Source organism: Pinus tabuliformis, chromosome 1_2, assembly GCF_031772625.1.
Source record: "Pinus tabuliformis cultivar Carrire ecotype Pingquan chromosome 1_2, CPIR1, whole genome shotgun sequence".
Lineage (NCBI taxonomy): Eukaryota > Viridiplantae > Streptophyta > Pinopsida > Pinales > Pinaceae > Pinus > Pinus tabuliformis.
The window spans coordinates 316,774,804-316,795,736 of record NC_142298.1 but is presented as its reverse complement, the minus strand read 5'-3'; the positions used below and the strand labels follow the sequence as shown (position 1 = coordinate 316,795,736).

General features: G+C 38.1%; 1 protein-coding gene across 2 annotated transcripts in view; it reads left to right on the top strand.

Moving 5' to 3' along the window:
- Window positions 1-20,933, top strand: part of LOC149205638 (DNA-(apurinic or apyrimidinic site) endonuclease-like) — a 447,710-nt gene that overhangs the window by 309,457 nt on the left and 117,320 nt on the right. For both annotated transcript variants that reach the window (XM_089395132.1, XM_089395131.1), the window contains exon 5: window positions 10,549-10,627. In XM_089395132.1, the coding sequence (XP_089251258.1) occupies window positions 10,549-10,627 (79 nt within the window). The remainder of the gene's footprint in view (window positions 1-10,548; window positions 10,628-20,933) is intronic.

Below are 20,933 nucleotides of genomic sequence, written 5' to 3'. Positions count from 1 at the left end.
AATCCATACATATATTCAATGCGACGCAAAGCCTCCCACTTATTTTTATATTATTGTAGTGACAACGGTGTAGATTATTATCCACGTAGAGGGATATGTTTTTTTTTCTAAATTAGTTTAATCTATTAATATAAAACAAAAATGTATAGAGAGGACCAAGCCTCAACAAAGAATAACATAGTGTTTAAGAGTATATCTAGACTGCCCACTATTGGGGAAACCAGTCCGCAGAGACAAAAACCAGATGGGATATCAGTCCTTAAGCCCGGAAACAACAAAAACCAGTGAAGTTTTATCCTGACAAAAAGATCCAGACAGTTTCCAATAGAACTAACATAACAAAAAAACCAGACAGAAGACACCTGGCAACCACGACAGATCATTCGAATTCGTCCGGGATGGGTTCCTCAACAACTGGACATGCCCATTCATTCTCCACCCACATCGACGCTCTGCCGTGTGGCCCACTTCCTCCACCATGTGGCTCATCAGCTGGATGGACGTCGCCATGGCTGCCAGCCGCCACCACTGGAGCAAACCATTCATTTCCGGTTCTACCCGGGGAACGCGTGGCACCAGAGCTGCCACCCTCAGCTTGCTTACCGCCACCAGTGCTCTTGCCATGCAGAGCAAAATTGCCTTCGTCTAGCAAATTCTTGCCTTTGTCTCTGCCATTTCTGCAATTGGGAATCTCCTCTTGTTGCACTTCAGAATTCTCCTCTTGGGTAGCAGGCTGCTCATTGTCTTCGGTGAAAAGAATGGTGATAGTAGCAGTAATTACTGGCCTGTTCAGGGTGTTGCGAAATCTAAATTGGGTTGAATGGGGAGCGAGGTGAGGGGGCAGAGGAAAACTAGCCGAGTGAACCGCAAAATCTCCATGACTTGCACCAGGAGACAGAATACGACCCCTTCCGCTACGAGTACTGGGATATCTTCCCAAACCATGGCTCTGGGGGGGATATAGTTCAGGGGAAGGAGAGGAGGCAGCAGGCTCAGGATTCGGCTCAGTCTGAGGGCGGGAACTACCTCCCCGAGTTCCTCCTCTGCGACTTCTCATTCGATGTCGCACCATGTCAGAATTTCTGGCTGAGAGTTCAGAGGGAACGATGACAGTGGGATTGAGAAGGGGAGCAGAGTTAGGTTGAGCTATGGTTAGATGGAAAAAACTGGAATGGGAATGGTGATGCCCATTTCCAAAATCGACGCAGCAAGTTAACCAGCAGCGATGCCCAGTAACTGTGCGGGAGCTAGGCTCAGAAGCTTGGAGCGGGCAATTACAGTGGAGCAGGGGAGAGGGAGAGACAATGAGCCGAGGGGAATCCATTTCTGAGCAGTTAATAGCCCTTTCTCGTTTCGAGCCTGCATTAAATGCAGCCTGCGGTCTGTCAAGATATCTGTTCATGGTGGTATGGGGAGGGGCGCCATCGGCCAAGTGGCCCGTCCTCTCGCCGCTGTTCTTCATGTTTCCCATAAATTCACTGTATGTCACCCACATCCGGGTACGTAGAGGGATATGTTAGGTAATATGCGTGGGTGGGTTTTGGACTTCATGACTTCAGCCAATGGCTTACTATGTTCAAATACATCTAACCCAAAGTTTTTATATTTATTTATGAAGTTGGTAGACCCATGTCATATATTATTTAACGAATCTTTTGATTGACAGAATTTATTATGAGCAAATTCCAGCAGATACAATTTGTTAATATGTCATGAACTAAAATATTTAAAAAAAAATGTATATATGTTCGTATAAATAAATTTCTTTATAATAAGCTTTTATGTTTATTTTATTATTTTGAGTATTTTATTTATTTGTCGTTTGTTGGAACTTATTTTGATTTATAAGTTTCATTTAAATTTATTAAATATTTTTTTTACATATTTTAATTATTGATTTAATAAAGTTTAAAATGGAATTATTAAATTCATCAATTAAATGTATTCTAAAATAATAATCATGCTAGGTTATGATGTTAATATCCATTGAAGTTATATTAAATTATTATTATTATTATTAAAAAAAATTCTCAATAATTATGTTATGTAAATGTAGGAGCATTATATTCAAATTAGATTATTATAATCATTATAACATAGCATAATTTTGAATTGATTAATAAATGCTAGTTGAAAGAAATTTAGTTTATTATATAGATTGAAGTGTCTATTTAAAGACCCATGCATTAGAATAAGTATTATTGTGCATAAAGATAGAAAACCCTGCATTAGGACAAGGAGGTCGTGAGACCACCCTCCTTGACCTTGGTACCAGTAAGCTTGAATTTGCAAAACTATACCTATTTGTGAGCTTGAATTTGCAAAATTATACATGTTAAATCTAAAAGTATGCCTCAGATTCTCATAATTATAATTATCTGTACAGGAAAAGCTACAACGGTAAGGACATATCAACGACGACGACGTGATCGAGTAGCATCGCCATCACTAACATCACCACCGTTGTCATCACCATCTCCATCACCACCGCCATCACTGCCATCATCAAGACCATCATCAACGCCAATCGCTCCAGCACCGGAGTTGACCATAATAATGTACTCATTGGAAGCCATAATGGAAACATTAAAAGGGTCGACAATGGCTAAAACCAAAGAAGAGCAACCTCAACCCAAAGAAATAAATCCATCGGAACCGAAAAATTCTGAGTATAGACAATCGAAGGAAGATATTTCTAGGGAGTTGCAGAAAATTAAACTCCCAGAATTTTCTGGCGGACGAGCTGAGGCATGGTTAGAAGGAATGAATAGATGTTTTACACTAAGAGAGTACTCTTCTTCTTCAAAAACAAAAATTGCCGTATTTCAATTAAAAGAAAGTGCCTTGATTTGGTGGGGAAATCTGGAAAAACAACAACATCTCACAACGGATAATGTCCCTTGGGAATTGTTCAAGGAAAGATTCTGCGCTAAGTATTTACCTCCATATTTTCAGGAACAACAAGCCGGGGCCTCTCATACATTAATCCAAGGTAATAAAATAGTGGCAGAATATGAAATAAGGTTTATGGAGCTTGTGAAATACATTCACTACTTAGATTCTGATGAACGTCAAAATGAACATTTCATATTTGGGTTAAACCCTCGCATTAGGGCCTTGGTTAGGATGTGGAAGCCATCATCAGTCGCCGAGGCGGTAGAATGTGGCCATTATGCAGAAGAGCATTTAGGAATCAAAAAGGATGTGGGGTCAACAGAACCTCTACAATCAGGGTTTCTAGGAAATACTCCCTGAAACTTCTTCAAGGGAAGTAGCTCAAGACCACTGCCTTATGGTAATAGATTTACCCCAAGAGGAGTAGGAACAAGATCTCCCATGGTAGTTAATACTATGGCCACTGAATCATCAAACACATGTCCATGGAAATCTCGTGGAACTACTATTAGAGGAAGAAATACGAGAGGAAGCAGCATGAGAGGGCGAAGCTCTTTATCTAGAAACTCACATTATGATTCAAGAGGACCAACCTAGGTTAATTGTTGGGGATGTGGAGGACCGCATTTTCAACGTGATTGCCCAAATGCTTAATCAAGTATATTGCATAGAACAGGAAAAGAATCGACACCAAATACCCAAGGCAATCATAGAATCCATGCAGTAGTCGACAACAATCAAGCAGCACATCAATCCACTGTAGTGGAATCCTCAGGTATTATTAATGGTATAAAATTCAAAATCTTATTTGATACTGGTGCCACAGATAGTTTCATTTCGTCATATGCATTAAATAAATGTGGGTTGGCAGCTCACAAACAAAATGATTTCAGACAGGTAGAAATGGCCTCAGGAGAACTCCAATCTGTAGACTTAAGTGTGGAGGAATGCAAAATTGATCTAGGGGTCTGTTCGACTAAATTAAAAGTTTATGTCATAGCCCTAGGAACTTATGACCTTGTCATAGGTATGGATTGGTTAGAAGCTCATCAAGCTTGGGTAGACTGTTATGGGAAAAGAATTCTCGGTATAAATGATGAAGGAGAGATGATCCAGATTCAAGGTATCAAGAGAAACGTATCTTTATGCTACATATCAACTATGCAAATGAAGCATTGCATAAGGAAAGGTTGTCAGGCATATGCAGTTCAAGAAGTAAGTAAGGAAAAAGGACCATCCTTAGAACAATATCCGGTGTTAGCCGAATTTCCGAATGTATTTCCAAAGGAACTACCCTCGCATCAGGGCCTTGGTTAGGATGTGGAAGCCATCATTAGTAGCTGAGGTGGTAGAATGTGGCCGTTATGCAGAAGAGCATCTAGGAATCAAAAAGGATGTGGGGTCAACAAAACCTCTACAATCAGGGTTTCCAGGAAAGACTCCCCGAAACTTCTTCAGGGGAAGTAGCTCAAGACCACCGCCTTATGGTAATAGATTTACCCCAAGAGGAGTAGGAGCAAGATCTCCCATGGCGGTTAATACTATAGGCGTTGAATCATCAAACACAAGTCCATGGAAATCTCATGGAACTGCTAATAGAGGAAGAAATACGAGAGGAAGTAGCATGAGAGGGCGAAGCTCTTTATCTAGTAACTCACATTATGATTCAAGAGGACTGACCCAGGTTAATTGTTGGGGATGTGGAGGACCGCATTTTCAACGTGATTGTCGAGAAGCTTTATCAAGTATATTGCATAGAACAGGAAAAGAACCAACACCAAATACCCAAGGCAATCATAGAATCCATGCAGTAGTCGACAACAATTAAGCAGCACATCAATCCATTGTAGTGGAATCCTCAGGTATCATTAATGGTATAAAATTCAAAATTTTATTTGATACTGGTGCCACAGATAGTTTCATTTCGCCATATGCTTTAATAAATGTGGGTTGGCAGCTTGTAAACAAAATGATTTCAGACAGGTAGAAATGGCCTCAGGAGAACTCCAATCTGTAGACTTAAGTGTGGAGGAATGCAAAATTGATCTAGGAGTTTGTTCGACTAAATTAAAAGTTTATGTCGTAGACCTAGGAACTTATGACCTCATCATAGATATGGATTGGTTAGAAGCTCATCAAGCTTGGGTAGACTGTTATGGGAAAACAATTCTCGGTATAAATGATGAAGGAGAGATGATCCAGATTCAAGGTATCAAGAGAAAAGCATCTTTACGCTACATATCAACTATGCAAATGAAGCGTTGCTTAAGGAAAGGTTGTTAGGCATACGCAGTTCAAGAAGTAAGTAAGGATAAAGGATCATCCTTAGAACAATATCTAGTGTTAGCCAAATTTTCGGATGTATTTCCAAAGGAACTACCAGGATTACCCCCTGAAAGAGAGCTAGATCTCACAATAGAATTGAAACCTGGTACTCAACCAATCTTTGAAACACCTTATAGAATGACAGCACCAGAACTTCAAGAATTGCAAATTTAATTGAAGGAACTATTGGATATAGGACACATATGACCCAACATTTCACCTTGAGGTGCTCTTGTAATTTTTGTCGAGAAGAAAGATGGTACCTTATGGTTATGCATAGCTTACCGAGACTTGAATCGAGCTATAGTAAAGAATTGGTATCCAGTGCGTCGAATTGATGACCTCTTCGACCAAATGAAAGGGGTTGCTGATGCTCTCTTTTCAAAAATTGATCTACGATCAGGCTATCATCAACTAAGGATTTTGGAAAACGATATTTCTAAAACTGCATTCCGAACATGCTTTGGGCATTATGAATTTATTGTGGTACCATTTGGGTTGACTAATGCACCAGCAGTATACATGAACCTTATGAACAACGTTTTCCACAAATATATTGATCAATTTGTACAAGTTGTCTTAGATGATATTCTCATCTACTCCAAGAATGAGAAAGAGCATGAAGACCATTTACGGATAGTATTATCCTGCCTCAGAAAACACCAGTTATATGGAAAATTATCCAAGTGTTCTTTCTTTCAGAAAAAGATTCATTACTTAGGTCATATCATATCTGGTGAAGGAATCTCAGTAGATCCTGAGAAGGTAAAAGCAATCATGGAATGGCCAATACCGAAAAATGCACATGAAGTGCGAAGCTTTATGGGTTTAGTCGGTTACTATCGAAGATTTGTGGAAGGATTCTCCAAAATTGCAAAGCCAATTACAACCCTCCAACATAAAGGTGTTAAGTATGAATGGACTGAAGAATGTAATAAAGCATTCTCTGAACTCAAAAGACTTCTGACCAGCGCACCAATCTTACGAGTACCTGATATGGACAAAGATTTTATTGTATGTACTGATGCATCCAAGCAAGGATTAGGTGCAGTGTTAATGCAGGATAGAGGAGTAATAGCATACGCCTCAAGGAAGTTAAAACCTCATGAAGAACTCTACGCCTCTCACGATTTAGAGTTATCTGCTATAGTACTAGCTTTAAAGATATGGAGACACTATCTAGTAGGGCGAAGTTTTATGCTTAAAAGCGACCATAAAAGTCTACAGTGTTTGTTTACTCAAAGAGACTTAAATGCTAGACAGAGATGATGGAGTGAATACCTAAGTGAGTATGACTTTGGAGTATCATACATTAAAGGAAGAAAGAATGTAGTGGCAGCTGCTTTAAGCAGAAGACCTCGAATATTTTCCTTCATACTTATCAAAGTAGACTTAAGGTAACGAGTACTAGAACATCTTATAAAAGATTGCTGATATTTAAAGGTGGGGCCTAGTCTTGATAGTAAAAAGCCAAAAGAACCTAAGTTTGAGGGATATGAACTAGAAGATGATGGAATCTTGCGATTTCATGGAAGGATGTATATTCCTGATAATGGGGATCTCCGAGACACCATCTTTAAGGAAGCCCACAGAGCAGTATATTGTGCACATCCCGGAGTTAAGAAAATGTATATTGATACCAAGAAACTCTTCTTCTGGCCAAGCATGAAACGCGATATTGTTCAATTCGTTGCAAAATGTCTTGAATGTCAGCAAGTGAAAGCTAATCATTGACACCCAACAGGTCTCTTACAACCGCACGACATTCCTATGACCAAATGGGAGATAATTTCTATGGATTTTATCATCGGACTACCTCTCACTCCACAAAGGCATAATGCCATTTTGGTTGTGGTGGATAAATTAACGAAAAACGCCCATTTTAGATCTCTAAAACTTGAGATCCCTTGAGAGAAATTTTTCCTCTGTGTGTTATTTCTCTCACACCCGACATTGATTCTGCTTTTGCAAACTCCTGCAAAACCCTTTTATGCGCAAACAAGGAATCTGCTCAATGAAAATTTGAGTTGCTGCTACTCCCTCTGCACACTGGAATCACTCAACTAGCAAGCCGGATTTTTCTGTCAACCTGCACTGAAAAAGTCGAACTTGCCCAAGCAATTCGATCTACTTGGCTTAGGCTCTACGCAACCCCCAAAATTATCATCCTATTGCTCCCTCTGAACAACAAATTCTTCTGTCTCTGCTTCTGAGCTTCCTCGTCTGATTAATCACGCTTTGATACCATTTGTGAATTTCACCACTGAAATCCTATTGCAGTGACTGGAATGGCTTCATGTAAATTTTTAATTAATTTAACAATTTATTTGCTACGACAAATATCGAATAAATCACATTGCAACCTTCACAAATAAAACTGCGGAAAATAATAGCGTTGGAAACTGAGAAATATGCTAGCACACACACATAAAAAATTGACATAGTTGTTTCTTGACTAATTTCCCCGGAAAATAATAGTGTTGGAAACTGAGAAATATTCTAGCACACACACATAAAAATTTGACACACTTGTTTCTTGACTAATTTCCCTAGAAAAACCCAACTTGGGAAAACTGGTGCAACAACTGAGGGTTTTTATTATTATGCAATAGTGAAAAATTCTGAGTACATTTGGATGCCAAAATGTAGCAATCCTACAAAGGAAAATACTGGCAAAAGTCTAGTGAGGAATTTTCCTCACCCCCACAAGAAATCCGGGCTCTAACTGTAGCTCCAAGTGAGCCGTCAAAATAGCCTCTGCGCAAGCTTGTGTCACCCTTGCCCAGTCCCTTCTGTGCTCTTCCTGAATCAACTGTTCGTCAAGCCGTCTAGTGTGCTGCTTGTTGGGAAAATGTCTCTCTTGGCCTCTGGAACGTCTTTCCGCCCTCTGGAACTGAAACTTTGCTTCTCCCTAGCAGGATCGAATTGCCTCTTAGAGGCTTCTGCACAACCCTTGCACAACCTCTCTGTGGCTATCTCCGCCTCTGTGTAATGTACTTGCCGGATTTGGAAAACTTTCCTCTGGCCTCTCTGTCCTTGCCCCTCTTTGTCTCTGACTATCTGCGTCCCTTATGAAGCTCAAACTCTTTTGGCTACCGCCTCTGGAAAACCAAACTCTCCAAGGAAATCAATCTGTGTATGTCTCACAAGTGTGTCCTCCATCTGCCCATCGATGACTTCTTATAATATTATGTTGGACCTCCAACGACCAAAATTAAAACTTAATCAAGTGCCCAGATTATTTCCCAGTCAATCCGTGTGAGTTTGATTCGCACCTTGTCTCAATTAATTATGATTAATTAACCAGATTTCCTAAGTTTAGACTTAGGAAATAATTAAAAAACATGCTAATAATCTAATTGAGACACTTCTAGGTGGAATTTCTAGAAGCGATTTCACGGTTATGGAGAACTCTTGTGTTTTACCCTCTCCACAAAGTTTCGAGGCTAGAACACCTCCGATGCTACAAAAACTAACATTACACAGCCCTGATACTAGACACTAGTGTACACAATATACACAGTATACACAATATACACTAGGTCTTAAGGCCAACTACTTATGATCCTCATTATGCCCAAGCAACAAGAAACAAATCCTTGACTTGTTGTAGATGATCTTCACTTACAACCCTTTGGTCCTGTTGTCCTTGGTGGGTCCTTTGCCTCCTTTCTCACAAAGTAATTGCTGCTTTAATGCCTTTGAAGTTCCAGCTGCTCACAAGGGTCTTTGCTCCTTCAAATACCTTGCATTCTTAGCCCAAAACAAGGTCTGCTACTCAAAGTGTATTGGCCTTATTAGCCTTCTTTCCAACTGTCAGACACTCCTTAGATGACAATCTTTTGATAAACTCTCCTATGCAATTATCCAACATAGAATAGAGAGCCCCTATCCGCAACCTTCAACACTTTTGGCTTCTCGTCCAAGCTGATCTATTCCAATCTAAGGCTACTTTAGGTCTTTGCTGCCCCTCCTTCTTATTTGCACATAGTCTAGAGAATTTTTGGCTCCTTTCTTAGCCACCCTGAGGCCTCGGCCTACCTATAACAGAGAGACTAGGGTTTTCGCCCTCTCAAAAACACAGAACAAACTTTTGTTAGGGCTTCGACCCATCCTCCTAGACTGAACAACTTCTTTGATACCCTCGGCCAACACTCCCTTCAACTCGGTTTGCTTCAAACATTCCCAGAAGTAATTCAGTCCTCTTCTAGAGATGTTCCCTTGCACATAAATGCTCCACCTTGGCGCTCCTTGTTTTCTATTCACAAATGGATGATTGCAATTGTGTGTTGAGACCTCATCTAGGTCTCCTTGATTTGTACCTTTCTAATTATTGACTTAGGGGCTCTTGACTTCACTCAAGGTGTCCTCTTTCAATAATTAGAATAAACAATAATTTCCCTTGGGTCTTTAGCCCACAACTTTGGGTCTAAAGCCCACCGCTTGGTTACATTGCCCACAAAACCTCATTTTCATGGGTTTTCTCCACACAACCTAGTAACCCAAGGGTTGTGGTAGTACCTCCCAAGCTACAATGTCAGCATTTGATATTTGTTTCCTAACACATTCTCTTATTTCAATTTTATTGGTTAAACAATAGGTAGTGTATGAATCCTTCACTTTTGAATGCCGCGACTTCATGTATTTATGGAATCCTTCATTCACTTCGTTGGATGTGTTATTCTTACAAAATTAGGCGTCTTTCATGTGCTCTGAGTTGTAAATCTGCACAAGACATTCCACTAGGTATATTATCAATGGTAAGACATGTTTCTTTATTGTCTATCATTTTAAGCTTTTAGCCATTTACCGAATGGGTTGTTGTTATTTGCTATTGTTGTTTATCTTATTGATGACATGGTAAAACTGGTCTATGGGTTTGTCTCTAAGATATGATCCGTCAGTACTTTGTCCACATCTGATCTTTAACCCGCAGTAGGTGGATTCATAAGGAATTGTCCTTCAACATGTGCACAGTTTTCCATGGATTTCATTCACATTGTCCTTTAATGCTGTCATTGGCTACCTTGATGACATTATTAGCATTTGTCTTATTTAAGAGTGGTTGTAAGTGTCGTATCATAAAAGTGAAGACAATTGGTTGTTGAATGTTATAACCAAAGCTGCTTCTGTACTTGTTTTTGGTCCAGTATTGTCATATCTCATCATATCTAGTGAACCTCAATTTTTTTCATATTTTTTCCATTCCCTGATTTCGTATGTAAAGTCTTTATATGCATATTCTGCTCTACTTTTTTATATATCACCACTTGAATTTCTGTCGTAAGGTACAATGGTTTAACCTTTTGTCTGGATCATTGTTTGCAGTCATCAAGACATTGATGTGTCTCATCCAGATTTTTTCAGCAATGCAAAGATTGCAGGCTACATGCCTCCAAACAAAGAGGTGTGTACATACTATTCTTTATGGACAGTCATATTCTTCATTTTAGTGTTTTGGCATGTGCATTTTCATGATAATAATAATAATAATAATTCAATTTTAATGTCACAGGCTAGCCGGACACCAAATTTGATGTATGATCATCTTAACTTGTGATTTAGTTATAATATTGAGTGTTTTTTTTCTACCTAATCACATTTGTACCCTGGTAAGAAAGCACTAACATTTTTTGGATGGATAGGCAGATTTAACGTGCTAACTACGTGATGCCCAGGCATTTCACAAATTGGAACTTTTTATCCAATCTCAACCAATGTTTTTAAAACCGGAACCGGTGACCGGACCGGTCCACCTAATGAACCGGTTTACCGACCGGAACCGGTCTAACCGGCACTGGTTTGGTCTAAACGAACTGGTTTTAAAAAAATACATTAAATAATTAATTTTTAATCAAACAAAACTATTTTTAAGATGTAAAACCATGATTCCAAGCCAATAGAGACAAAATATGCAAAGTTTGCTCATTTATATACCATGTAAAGGTGAATACATCAAAATGGCACCGAGTGCAATACATATCATCAACAAAATAGAAAAATACATAACAAATGAGGCTCTAAATGGCCTATAAAGTCCAAAAACATTGCTGCAAGCTATGAGGCCATTGGCCTACTACAAGTCTACAGTATACACATGATCAATCATCAAGTTCATTACCACTACTAGTAGTAGACACAAGATCATCATCAGGAGCTACATAGACATCATCTGGTTCAGAGTCTGAGGATGCCTCAGCCTGATCTGCAACCTCAGTATCAATGCCACCAATGACAATAGAAGTGGACCTAATGGAAGCACGAGTTTGTCGACCTGCATGACTAGTGCCTTCCATTGGTTCCTTGCCTTTCCTTGATGCCGCTATTGATCCTGGTTCTGATGCCACCACATAATCTGCTTCATCCCCCGCCAAAGCCATGTTGATATCAAAATCAGCCTCAAACACAGGTTCTTCAATCTCCTCCACCCATTCTGATGTTGGATCAATATCGTCCAACACAATGGGATCTAGATCAGGAGTTTTTCTTATCATTTGGAGCTCTAATTGCATTTATTGTTTACCCCCAAACCATGAAATCCTGAAAACCATTAAGTCTGCTGAATTTTGAGTGAAATCTAAAATTCTAGTTTCTCCATATGAAATCCAATGAGGTCGAAACCACTCTCAAACATCCTGAGTCATTTCATGGTAATGTTAAAAATTTAAGTAAAAGGATGAAAATGAAAATTAAAGGAAATGTCACTTTTACTTTAAGAATTTAACATTACCATTAATTGCCAACATTGTTAGGGTTGAAACACCCTTAGTCCCCCCCAAAACCCCTCAAACACAGTCAAAAACATGTTTTTTTAACTTTATGGTGGTTGTGCCTAAAACCGGCCGGTTTTGTCCTAAACCGGCCGGTTTTCACTGGTTAGGGCCAAAAATCGGGCAAATGAAGGGTCTGACCGGGTTTTTAGGCCGGTTCGGACCGGCCAGCTAGCTAACCGGCCGGTTTGACCGGTTACCGGTTTTTCTGAGCGATTTTTAAAACTATGATCTCAACTGATGTTGCAAATATCATTTCGGGGAATATATCTCCATGGGTCCAACTAGAAGTTTATTAGACATATTAGGGAAGGCAGATTATTGGAAAATATCAGCAAGAATAAAATTGGATGTGAAAAACGTGGCAAATATCAGAGAACTTGGCAACCTGAAAAACTTGAGAGAAATTTGGAAATATCAGGAGAAATTGGAGATATTTGCCATGTTTCATAATTATCAATTTTGCATCTTTACCCAACTGATTGGCATAAGTCTTGTACTACTTGATGTTTTTATATTCTAAATACCAATCACTTGACCCTGCCTGTTTTTCCTTTCCAACATGTCTATGAGGTAGCACCTAGTGGTTTGAATTTTTATGATACCTCGGATCTCGTCCTTGTTGCTGGAAATTCTTCTTTTATCTTAGCTGGATATTTATTTTTGAGGTGTCCCATATAGAATATTATTTGTTTGCTTGATTATGCAGAGACATGTTACCTTTGTTACAGATCATCTTTAGGGCCACAAGTGCTTGGATCAATCATGATTCTTAAGAAAGGAATCCCACTTGTGCTAGTTAAGAGGCTGGTTAAGGGGCTCCACCCTATGTTACTGGATCCACAGGGTCCTGATGCTGGATACGTTAATCCACATTTCAAGTATGAATACGGATACAGATCCACCCAGATCCATACCTTCAAACCCAGAAATGGATCCATGCTACTGAAATAGATCCTATGCCAGCTAGCCCTCACATGCCGGATCCCAAGCAAATAGCATTAGAGTTTTTGGTTTATTTCTTATTTTCTAAAGGATATTTGCCACTTGTTTGAAACCCTAAAACCCAAATATTCTATTTAGGTTTTTAGTTTGATTACTTATTAGTAATCTGTAGGTTGTATGGTTGTATATGTAAGTTATTAATTACACATAGGCTGCATAGCATATGATAATGCTAGTAGGAAAGGTGTAACACATCAAAATTTTAATTTTAATTTTTTGATAATCCTAACATGAAATCTTTGAGACAATACATAGATAATAACATATAATGTGCAAAGGATGGCTATGCCATTAATAATTTAGACCAATCCTGTCCAACCCTAGGTGAAGAGTCCTCTTATAACAATATGTTACATAGACTATATCATGTTCTCAAAGTGTGCAATATTCATTTACCATTGTAACTAGATGGGAATTTTAAATTTGAAGGAAAATTTCAGGGAAAATGAGAGGTTGATCATGATGTAGAGTTGAATATTCAAATGATGAGCATGTAGATCCATTTTTGGACATGTAGTTAGACCTACACTACATCGTCATATCAATAGAGTGATCATTGATGAGACGATAAATTTTGTATTGATAAGTATCCTTTTTGTATAAAAAACATTGCATCATGATTTCAGTTCTAACGTTGTGGTTCATGAATGGTTTTGATTTTTAATGTTGAATATGTTTTTTTAATTAAAAATATATAATTGTATTTTTTGTACATGGCATTTCCCCACTCTATCTGGATACTAGCTTTTCAAAATTTTGGTGGATCCGTATCTGAATCTGCATTCGTATCTGTTTCCGTTTCCTGTTAACTTAGGCTCCACCCCATGAATTGGTACAATTGACAAAATTGATGTCCTCCACTTCTTGTGAGAGCATGGATGGTTTCTGGATGAAATCATACAATGCATGTAGTCCCCTTACGTTAATAAGAAGGGACATATTGGAAGGTCCTAAATTGATTTTTACGACTAAATGAAAATCATTGATATATCTTGCTTGGACATCGAAATGCCATGCATGTTCCTAGTTTTCAAGAGTATGAGCACATCAAAGATACATGCAAAAGTGGAGAGAATAGTGCTCAAAATTATTAAATTGTAGTCCAATATAGCAAGCAATCGTGGTATTGATTGTTGTGCCTCTCTCTCAAATACATCCTCTTCTACATCTATGTCACATTGTTTGGGTTTGGTGACCATGAAATTTGGATAAAATTTTGGCTATATTTAATGATTAAAAATGGCATTTTAAAAAGAAGGTTCACCTTGAGATTCCATTAATCCCTAAATTTACCCCCTTGCAAATTTAGAAATTAGAGAGTTAATGATTGACACATTTCAGTAGGTTGGAGTTTTAGAGGCATATGTAGATGCCGTTTTGTTTGGGCTGGGTTTTGGTTCCTAGGGAGACTAGTTGCAAGATGGATTCAATGATGGTTCAAACATAGTTTTATATTGGAGAGAATTCCGATTTTTAGTGCACCACCTATATTTTAGGAGATGAGGTTTCAAGGTTTGCATGGTGGTATTGATTATATATTCGAAGTCCTTATGAACTCAGGATTCTAGTGAGATTTCTTTGAGTGACATGCATGGTACATTCTATTTTTAGTTGGCTTTTGTCTGGAGACTTGCATGTTAGAGATAATGATATATTTGGAATCCTTGCGAGATTCTAAGTTCAATGAACTACTTTCAGGGTGACATGCAAGCACTTTCTATTTTTAGTAGTGCTTGCATGCCAATTCAGATTGTGGATTTAGATTCCTTGCTGAAAGACGAATCTAATGAGTTTGGTTTCATGGGCATATGAGATATTTCTATTTTTAGTAGTGGTCGCATGTCAGATTTTGGTATGTATTCAGACTCCCCATTGAAATTGAGTTTGATGAGAGTGTTTTCATCAAATTCTGAGACATTTCTATTTTTAGCAGTCTTTACATGGAGGTGCTGACAGCATATCTGTACTCCCCATGGAAATTTGAGTCTAATGAGTATAATATTTTGGATATATGGACAATATTCCATTTTTAGCAGTGCCTATTTTTAGGAACACTATATATGGCAGGGACCCCCTATTTATTCTTGACCTTTTCTCTATTTTTCTTTTTTTTACAGGGAGCTACTATTTTTGGCATGTCTATTTATAGTAGGGTGACATGTGGTCGTATGAGAGGTTGACATGTGGAACTTATGGAATGGACAAGTGATGATGATTTGGAACTATAGATGAGTCATCTGTGATGTGGAAAAACATATAGTTCATCTCCTCTCTCCTAATGTGCATTTCTTTTTCTCCTATCATAAAATTATCCAAGAATATTTTTTTATGGAGTCAAAAATCCCAAAATTATCCAAAGATATTTTTATCCCAGGTTGACTTTGGTGAAATTATTTCAACATTATTTTTATTCCAAGTCAAATTACCTGAGGATATTTCTATCAAGTTAAATTTATTCAAAATACTCAAGGATGTATAAAGGCCGAATTTGCTAAATTTATGATCAGGGGTATTTTTATCTCAGGACAACTCATAACTACTTCATTTAAACTCAAGCATGAGCCACGTCACTCCGTTGTTTCTCTTCAATTCACTTCAGTTGGAAGGTGAGTTGACTATCCCTTACTAACCAGTGTGCATTGGTTTTTCTTTTTGAGGAATTCAATCTCCTTTTTTCCTAGTGCGCATTGGAGGAATTATAGGAGGAGGATTATAAATATAGGCATAAGCTATGGGTTAAATAGAAAAGTCTTCAGCAGCAACATTACTCTCTTTCTCTCTTGTCTGCATGTTCTCTCTTATCTCTCTTCTAGCTTCTATTATTTTTGTGTTTGAAATTCATTGTCATTGGTTTTGTAATAGTCATCTTGGTGCAGCCAACCTCTTGGCCTTTGCAAAATAATGTTCAGTTGAGATTTATTCTCTCTCTCTCTCTCTATGTTATTTGATGTCTTAATGCATATTTTATGCAATAGAGTAAAAGTTTCTAAGCCTTTTTTATTGGTTAAATCTGCCATTTAAATGGCTTTCTATCTATTGGCTCTTCCATTTAAAGCTGATATTAGTGATTATTCCACTTTTTAAAATGCAAAAGAATTTATAAACTTGTTGGCCAAACAGTGATTGCATTGTTATTTTTTCTATGTTATTTTGCAGACTTTTTGGTGAAAATAGTACATGTTAAACTAGAGACACCCCCATGTGGTTGGCAAGCATCAGCCCGAATAGAGAGGGAGATTTGCAAGTGACACAAAGGACAGATTTTTTTTACATGTTTCACAAATTTCCACTATAAATTTTTGAAAGATATTCCTATTTACAAACAGTGTAGCAATTTGTGCTAACAAATTGGTGCCATTGCCAGTATGGGGGAGATGTTGTCATGAAACACTATGCCACAACAAAAAAATAAATAACTACATATTTACATATCTACATGACAAAGTATAAATAATTACGTATGTACATAACAACATCTAAAAAACCAAACTAGCATAGATACATAATAAACCTAGATCTATCAAGTACCAAGAGGGATCAAATTTCTTTGGTTGTAATTTTTTTATCAATATGAAGGAATTAATACGACATAAAGTGAAATAATAAAAAATTACATATTAAGAAATTTGATCCCTCTTTGTGCTTGATGGATCCGGGTTTAAGATGGATCTACACTGGTGTTAATTCAAGCTCTTCTCCCTTGGTTGCTATTTGGTGGTTCAAGATTGATTGTGAACTGTCGAGTTTTCTACAAAGCTAGTAAATCGATCCATTGAAGGGTGAAGTCTACCACTTGGAAGGAAATTGTTGTGAAGTAGCTCCTCCCCTGTCTTCTTTTGGTGGTTTGATAAATGCTTATTCATTATTTGTTTTGTTTATCCTCTAGGAACCCTAGCAAAAGTATTGATTTCAATTAGTAAGCTATAGTTGATATTGCTAGTGAAGGTGCTCCTTGTAGGACCTCTTCTTTTTAGGATCTTGATCTTCTTTTTCATCCAAATTAGGTGGGAGACTATTGTGTCATTGGCTCTAGTCCCCTTATCACAATCTTTAAAGAAAATAGGCCATTTAGAAGAAGTGTTTCTTTTCAACCCCCTTTCCAATAAGGCACTTGTTTTCTCGCAGCAACCTCCAAAATTATAAAAGACCTAAATTATTATATTTTTTCGTTTATAAGAAATCTAAAAGAAAAGATTGACAATGCTTAGCCTAGATTTCCTCTTCTTAGTCTAGTGTTTAATTTATTGCATATTTCATTTGTTAGACTAGTATTGATTAAGTTTTGAGCTTAAATTGATTATCTTAAACCCTCGTTGATAACCTAAAATGTCTCGCTTTAAAGAGATTATCTATCTTTCTTGGGTTGATTTCGCTCTAACCACAAATCTAAAATTTGTATCATTAAACATATAAAACAAATTTGGTGATCTAAGGCAAGCCAAGTTACACCTTGGACTTGCCTTTGCTTAAGCATATATTGAATTGCTCACATCACACTATCTAGGGTCAATTTGTGTTATAAAATTGCATTTCTTGTGATTACATTTAGCTTGAAGTTGTTTTTATTGCAAGTTACATTCATTAGGTTGTTGTTAGTTTACTTCTCTAAGGTTTATCATTAACATGGGGTGGTAATTAACATATTTCAGACCTGAAATTTCTCTATTGCATAAATTGTTAAATTTCCAGTGTTCTATGTTTAACACAATCACCGATTCCAATTCTCTTCAATTAGCAATCAATTTATCCAATATAATTCAATCTTCTAGTAACAATAAGCAATTGTAGATAGAACAGTAAAATCCATTGCACAATAGAAGACAACCAAGAGCAAGAGAGAGACATAGTGTTTGGTCAAAGACTAGGCAAAAAACCCCACAAGGGGAAAAGCCCTTTCAAAATTCTTCTTCTATTGTATTGTCATCAAATGTTCGATAGAGAGATACATTGTTCCAATTTATCAACAAAGAGTCAAAGTCAAACCTTTGACTATCCAAAAGCAACTAACCAATATCCAATCAAGATGAGCCCAAAAGTCAAATCTGATCCAAAGTCAAAGTTTGCAATTTTGGTCAAAGTCAACAATGGTTGTAGCAACCCTAGCTAGTCAAAATTCAATGGTCAAAACTCCTCTCAATTAGCTTGGTCAATAGTGAAAAGATGCAACCTTGAATGGTGGCCAAAGTTCAGTGAAAACAATCCCAAAAACGTCCCTCGAAATCTAGTCAAATTCAAACTTTGACCTTCGGAAACCCTAAGTGCAGACCTGCGGTCAACATGGGTCAAAGTGCCAAGAAAAAATTGGTCAAAGGAGAAATCAACTCAACCTCCAAGAACAAATAAAAAATCGGTCAAACCAAGTCAAAATATGTCAAGTGAACGCTGGTCAAACTATCCCAACTAGAAAGTCAATGTAGAAAAAAAAATGCCTCCTTCCCTTAACACATGTGAGTTCGGACCTCCTTGTGTTAGACTTGTACAAACCAAGCAATCAAAAGAGAGATGTGTTGTGTTGATGATGACGCTACAAAGTGATGTGATAATAGGTCTATTTATATGTGTTTGAAGGGGTCGAATTAGCTTGCCCATGCTGACTTGTACTTCTGTGCACATGTGCATTTCTCCTTAAAAATAATATTTTTCTTTGACCAAATTAAATTCTTCGAAGGGCTAGTAGGGGTTTTTATTGACGAGGAAGGCTGTCCAATGGAGGGAATTTGTCCTTAAGTTGCCAAATTAACAGTCCCTCTCTGCTAAGGAGAAATTTCTGTTTTCATTGTGAATCTCATCTCAAAAATCTCGTCATCGTTATCAATGAATCAAGTCATATCTTGTCTATGCTCATCTCTGCTGAACACTCTCAAATCTAAAGAAGAAAAATCATCATAAGGGAGCTTCAACTACCACCCTATATGTAAGGACAATAGGTGAAATCCACTTACCACATGGGTAAGGATCATACTCTATCTTATTGTTTGTTGATCCTTCCCACTTGGACCGTCAAGAGTCAAGTGGTAAAACACTTGCATCATTTCCAACTTGGGGAGATACACACTTACCATAAATTGTAGGGATCACACACACAACCAAGTCTCCTCACCCATTGGCCGGATGGGGAGGGGCATTCCCAACAAGCCCAACTTGTGGGTAGGATTCCAACTAGGGTATACTCTACCAAGTCCTATACTTGATGGTAGGGGGAGATACCCACTTGTCATAAATGACAAGGATCACAAACATGCCCTACAATGACAATAGGCGAGATCTACTTATCAAAAGGATAAGGATCACACCCTATCCTATTGTCTAGAGTTCCCTCAAACACAGGAGCTCTCTGGTTCAATTCCCCACCCTGTGAGCCCAAACAGGGGGAAAGAGCATAGCTTAGTGTCCTTGATTAGGTCGGATCCTTAGTCGAGAGGGTCACATCCATCAGTCCAAGATGCTTTCTGAAGACCAATAACTTCCCTTTCGGCAAAGCCTTGGTGAGTATGTCTTTCTATCTGCTCGTCAGTGGAAATATGATGGAGACTTAAGACTCGTCTCTACACCATGTCCCGAATGTAATGATATCTAATCTCAATATCCTTGGACTTGTCATGAAACACGTGATTCTCTGCTAGACAGATCCCACTTTTGTTGTCGCAATATATAACTCTCATATCTAGTACCTGCTCAAACTGCTCTCCAAAGAGCTTTCTCAATCGTACCACCTCGCAACTTGCCATGCTAGCAAAAATATGCTCAGCCTTGATAGTACTAAGGGTAATGGATTTCCATTTCCTGCTCATCCAAGATATCATGGTAGATCCAAGGCTAAAATAACATCCTGATGTGCTCTTTCTGTTAATAACATTTCTGGCTCGGTCAACGTTAGTGTATCAGTGAAGTCTCACATCTTCGGTAGTGTACCTCAGACTAAGATTAATCGTCGCATGTAAATATCTCAGCACATGCTTAACATCAACCCAATATGCATGTAGAGGCTCAGTCATAAATTGACTCAAAGGGTTAACTGCGAAACATATGTCCAATCGAGTGTTTACCAGAAACATCAATGTCTCAATCAACTGTCGATACTCAGAAGGATTTCCCAAGTCAGGTCCTGCAACATCTCCACATAGCTTCTTGAAGTTCATTTCCATCGGTGTGGCCATGGAATTGCATTCTACCATTCCAAATCTTTCCAACAACTTCACAACATATTTTCCTTGTGAAAGGAAAATCTCATTGGGCCTTTGCCACACCTCTAAGCCCAGGAAATAGTGCATCAATCCGAGATCTTTCATTTCAAATTCAGAGGCCAACTCCCTCTTACACTCGAGCATCAGAGGCTCACTACCTGTCAAGAATAAGTCATCAACATACAAAACCAAAATAAGGGGCATACCTTGGACCTCTTTGAAGTAGATGTTCAGGTCAACATTGCTTTTTGTGAATCTAAACTTCATCAGGTAGCCATCAATACAGGCATACCAAGCTCTAAGGGCTTGGTTCAATCCATAGAGTGCATTCTTAAGTCTGCAAATGTAAGACTTCGTGTCATGTACTTAACAACCATGTGGTTGCTCAACATATACTTCTTCCTGTGATATGCCATGAAGAAATGCAGTCTTCACATCCATTTGGTGAAGAGCCCATCCTTGACTAGCAACAAGGGCAACAAGCGATTGAATAGTAGTATAGTGGGCAACATGTGCAAATATATCATCATAGTCCTCTCCCTCTTTCTAGGAGAAACCTCTAGCCATGAACCTCGCCTTATATTTCTCAATACTTCCATCAGCTCCATGTTTGATCTTGTACAACCATTTAGAAGTCACAACAGAGTTCCCTTTGGGTCTTGGAATAACTTCCCTCACATCATTCTTCATAATAGATTCATATTCTTTGGCCATATCATCTTTCCAAACCCGCTCTTTTGTTGTTTCTTCAAAG